This window comes from Bufo gargarizans, chromosome 3, assembly GCF_014858855.1.
Source record: "Bufo gargarizans isolate SCDJY-AF-19 chromosome 3, ASM1485885v1, whole genome shotgun sequence".
NCBI lineage: Eukaryota > Metazoa > Chordata > Amphibia > Anura > Bufonidae > Bufo > Bufo gargarizans.
In genome coordinates, this window is record NC_058082.1 from 414,987,378 (window position 1) to 414,991,741 (window position 4,364).

The 4,364-nt window shown below is 40.3% G+C and overlaps 1 protein-coding gene across 1 annotated transcript; it reads left to right on the plus strand.

The window, feature by feature from the left end:
• Nucleotides 1-2,576: 2,576 nt before the first annotated feature.
• LOC122932328 (potassium voltage-gated channel subfamily A member 2) lies at nucleotides 2,577-4,076 on the plus strand. The gene has a single exon (XM_044286681.1). The coding sequence runs from the start codon at nucleotides 2,577-2,579 to the stop codon at nucleotides 4,074-4,076; it is 1,500 nt and encodes a 499-aa protein (XP_044142616.1).
• The last annotated feature ends 288 nt before the right edge of the window (nucleotides 4,077-4,364 follow it).

The window sequence follows — 4,364 nt, forward strand, 5'->3', positions numbered from 1 at the left end:
TTGCCAGTGCTCCTTCTTCTCCAATAGAAAATGGCCTGCTATACTAAAGGCTCTTATGGACTGAGGCAACAATACTGGCATTTAAAGAATATATAGTGGCCCATTTTGTGCCTGGAATTTATAAAGAAATAATGTGGAGCCCCACCTGTCCCTAGACTAATTCTGTAATCCCTGTGCTGTGAAGACATGTAGCTGCTGTAGGTAGAACACTAGAGGATTTTCCTTAACCCCTTAAGTACTGGGCCACTGCATTCTGTAAAAAGATCAATGCAGTGCAATCAATGCCATTACTGGCATCCCCCAGCAGTGAAATGGTAGGTAAAAAGGGGGAAGAACTTGGGATCTCCCCATTGCAACGTCAGCAATGAGACTCCTGTTGTGTTAAAAAAAAAGGCTCTCCAATGATCTCTACATAGTGCAGAATATTTGACAGTTAATTTTTCTGCATTTTGCATGTGGTGCTATACCTGATGACACATTTTTCAGCAGGGCGTCTCTTGAACATGCAGTATTAGATTTGCTAAGATTCCTTTTGCAAGAGATCAAATGTCAGCTTGCTGTCTGCTGTCAGTAAACCTATCCAATTGATTCAAGGCTCAATACCCTGGCAGCTCATTTGTTATGCAGAATACACTTGAATACACATTTCATTTGTCTTCTGAGCTGTGTGACCTGGGCAGGAGACAAAAAGCCTGCTTTATAGTTTAGGGGTGGGGAAGCACAGTATCCTGCGAGGACAGTGGGTGAACGCGAGGCAGGCAATGCCCTTGTGTTGCAGTTAAGAGCGACAGAGAGGGCTGAAACTATGATAACCATACATTATCTTCTTATAGCTTCACCATGGCTGCATCTGAATGACTTCTAGGACAAACTTGAAGGACATGTCTTGAAGTTAGAAGATGAATGATGAAAAGTGCAGAGATGTGCCCTGCATCCAAGCTGTTACTGCAGACATTAGGGTTTTCAGTTCACTTTATTTCGGCATTTGCATTGGGTGCAGTATGATGCGTGTTTTAGTAGACGCAGGTGTATCTTCATCCATCTGTTTCCATGCCTTGATGTTTCTGTAGAGAGGTTCCATTCTGTGTGGATGCCAGTGTTGCCTGTGTTCGGCTCCCCCTGTAATGTGGGATGTGATGTGAATGCTGCCTCTTGTTTTGTTGCAGTGCAGAATAGCGAAGCATCATAACGCAGGCTGACAAGGGGGAAGGCTGTGTGACTACTGCATCTGGAAACTGGGTCTCTGCAGATGTTTCATGATCTTCCAGCTTTACCTAGCTACTGCTTTTTTATTCCTTACCACCAAGCAACGTCACACCTCTTGAGGACACCAGACCTTTCCCCCCCCCCACCTTTTTATTTTTATTGCTGAGCTTAGCATCTTCCATCTATCGCATATACATTTTAAACAGAGGTTTTGAAGAAAGGGAACCTGCCAGACCAATCCTATCTTTTCACTTGAAGAAGAATGAGCTCCTCTTTCCACGGAATCCCCCATTTTAGCAACAGCTGATTTCATTTTTTTCCGGATCATTAGGACAAATAAATGTATAGGATGCCAGAAAACCTGTTTTTCTTCATTGTGTTCCCAGGAGAACGGATTCTACCTAGTCTGGTTACTAAGAAACCTGGAGGATTGTTTCTCAAGGTAATGTCTTGTTTCATTGCTTTCACATAGGAAGGCACTGCTCCAATAAACGTCACCCTGGGTTCTTATCACCTCAGATAGTTTATGATTATTACATCGCTTATCGTGTCCTTTAGTGACTTGCTTTACGTGTATCATGTCAGATTATAAAAATAGATCATAATATTCTCTGAGATATAATTATGCATTAATCTGTTTCACAATTTGTCATTGCTGTGCAACATTGAATAATTCCTGGAAGATGACAGGTGAGGAAATATCCATGTATACAGTACCATGATGTATGATTGTGCTATATATATATATATATATATATGACTGTAACCTATAAATAATCTATAGATTTTTGGCATTGTGCTAGTTGTTCAGGTGGGGTTTTATATATATATATATATATATATATATATATATATACATATATATATACTGTGTGATCTATTACTACATATTAGGCAGACATGAGGTAAATACAGTATATGCTGCATCCATACATGAAGCTATCTACACTGGCCTTGTAATGTATATTACTTTGGATGCTCCTGGGATCTTATATATAATACATTGAATGCAATTTAAGAACAGTAACACCCTTAGCATTGCATTTTTGATGCTGTCATGTAGGTTGACTGGGGTATGGCATATGGATACGGAGATATGTACATTGATCTACTCGCCACCCAATCCTACTTGATATTTTGATTTAAGTGTCTAGGCAAAAGATAACTCGCAGTCTATGTAATGGAGGGGTATGGAAAAAGGTGACCATTCTTTTAACTATTCTCTCCTCTTTCTTTAGGTGAGAGGTTATATGCCTCTCATTTCACAAAATTCTTTCCTATCCTGAGTGTATACATCCACAGTGTGTCATTGTGGTCACATTGCAACAGCCAACCAGAAGAACTAGGTTGTGCACTTATTTGGACTAACTATGACAGTTGCCACTGGAGATCCCACAGATGAAGCATCAGCTTTTCCAGGTCACCCACAGGACAGTTATGACCCCGATCCTGATCATGAATGTTGCGAGAGAGTTGTTATTAATATTTCTGGCCTTCGCTTTGAAACGCAGCTCAAAACCTTATCCCAATTTCCTGAAACATTGTTAGGAGATCCCAAAAAGAGGATGAGGTACTTTGATCCACTGAGGAATGAATATTTCTTTGATAGAAACAGACCAAGTTTTGATGCCATCCTGTATTATTATCAGTCTGGTGGCAGATTAAGGAGACCTGTGAATGTGCCCTTGGATATCTTCTCAGAGGAAATTCGGTTCTATGAACTTGGTGAAGAGGCAATGGAGATCTTTAGGGAGGATGAAGGATATATTAAAGAAGAGGAACGCCCTTTGCCCGACAATGAGTTTCAGAAGCAAGTTTGGCTTCTCTTTGAATATCCTGAAAGCTCTGGCCCTGCTAGGATTATTGCCATTATATCAGTTATGGTGATCTTAATCTCGATTGTGAGTTTTTGCCTTGAAACTTTGCCTGTTTTTAGGGACGAGAATGAAGACATGCATGGGAGTGCTGTAAATGTCCATCCATATTCCAACAGCACACGGCGATACCAACAATCTAATACCTTCACAGATCCATTCTTTATTGTTGAGACACTTTGCATCATATGGTTCTCCTTTGAGTTCTTGGTTCGTTTTTTTGCATGTCCAAGCAAAGCTGGATTTTTTACTAATATCATGAATATCATTGACATAGTGGCTATCATTCCTTATTTTATAACTCTAGGTACAGAACTGGCAGAAAAAACTGAAGATGGGCAACAGGGTCAGCAAGCAATGTCCTTAGCAATTCTTAGAGTAATAAGACTGGTTAGAGTGTTTAGGATCTTCAAACTTTCCAGACATTCAAAGGGCCTTCAAATTTTGGGTCAAACACTCAAAGCAAGTATGAGGGAACTAGGTCTTCTAATATTTTTCCTCTTCATTGGCGTGATTCTTTTCTCCAGTGCTGTGTATTTTGCAGAAGCTGATGAGAGAGATTCTCAGTTTCCCAGCATCCCAGATGCCTTCTGGTGGGCTGTGGTTTCCATGACAACAGTAGGATATGGAGACATGGTCCCTACAACAATAGGTGGCAAAATAGTAGGCTCCCTCTGTGCAATTGCAGGCGTGTTAACCATTGCCTTACCAGTTCCTGTAATAGTGTCCAACTTTAACTACTTCTATCACAGAGAGACAGAGGGCGAGGAGCAAGCACAATATTTGCAAGTAACCAGCTGTCCAAAGATCCCTTCTTCCCCTGACCTTGAAAAAAGCAGAAGTGCCTCCACGCTAAGTAAATCTGATTACATGGAGATCCAAGAAGGAGTTAATCATAGCAATGAAGATTTTAGGGAAAAGAATTTAAAAACTGATAATTGCACCTTAGGAAATACAAACTATGTAAATATAACCAAAATGCTGACTGATGTTTGACGAATCTGCTCTTTGCAAGTGTATGGAGCAGCTGCAGAATTTGTGTAACGCAATAATCTGCTAGGTAATATTTTCTTCTAGATGTGTCAATTCTGCATGGAAAGCAATAGTTGTGCAAGTGATGTTTTATTGCATCTGCAACAAATACTAATTCACGGAACATCTATTGTCAACACTGATAGGCCAGAAGAATCTGGTTGCAATCATGACTAGGGAGTATTTCAATTACGGTGTGTGGGCAACACTAAGGGTCACTTTATATACTGTACAACCTCTTGCAACACATAG

Bases quoted from the DNA above. Each gene is read 5' to 3' on its own strand.
- LOC122932328 (XM_044286681.1), top strand. From the start codon at position 2,577: ATGACAGTTGCCACTGGAGATCCCACAGATGAAGCATCAGCTTTTCCA.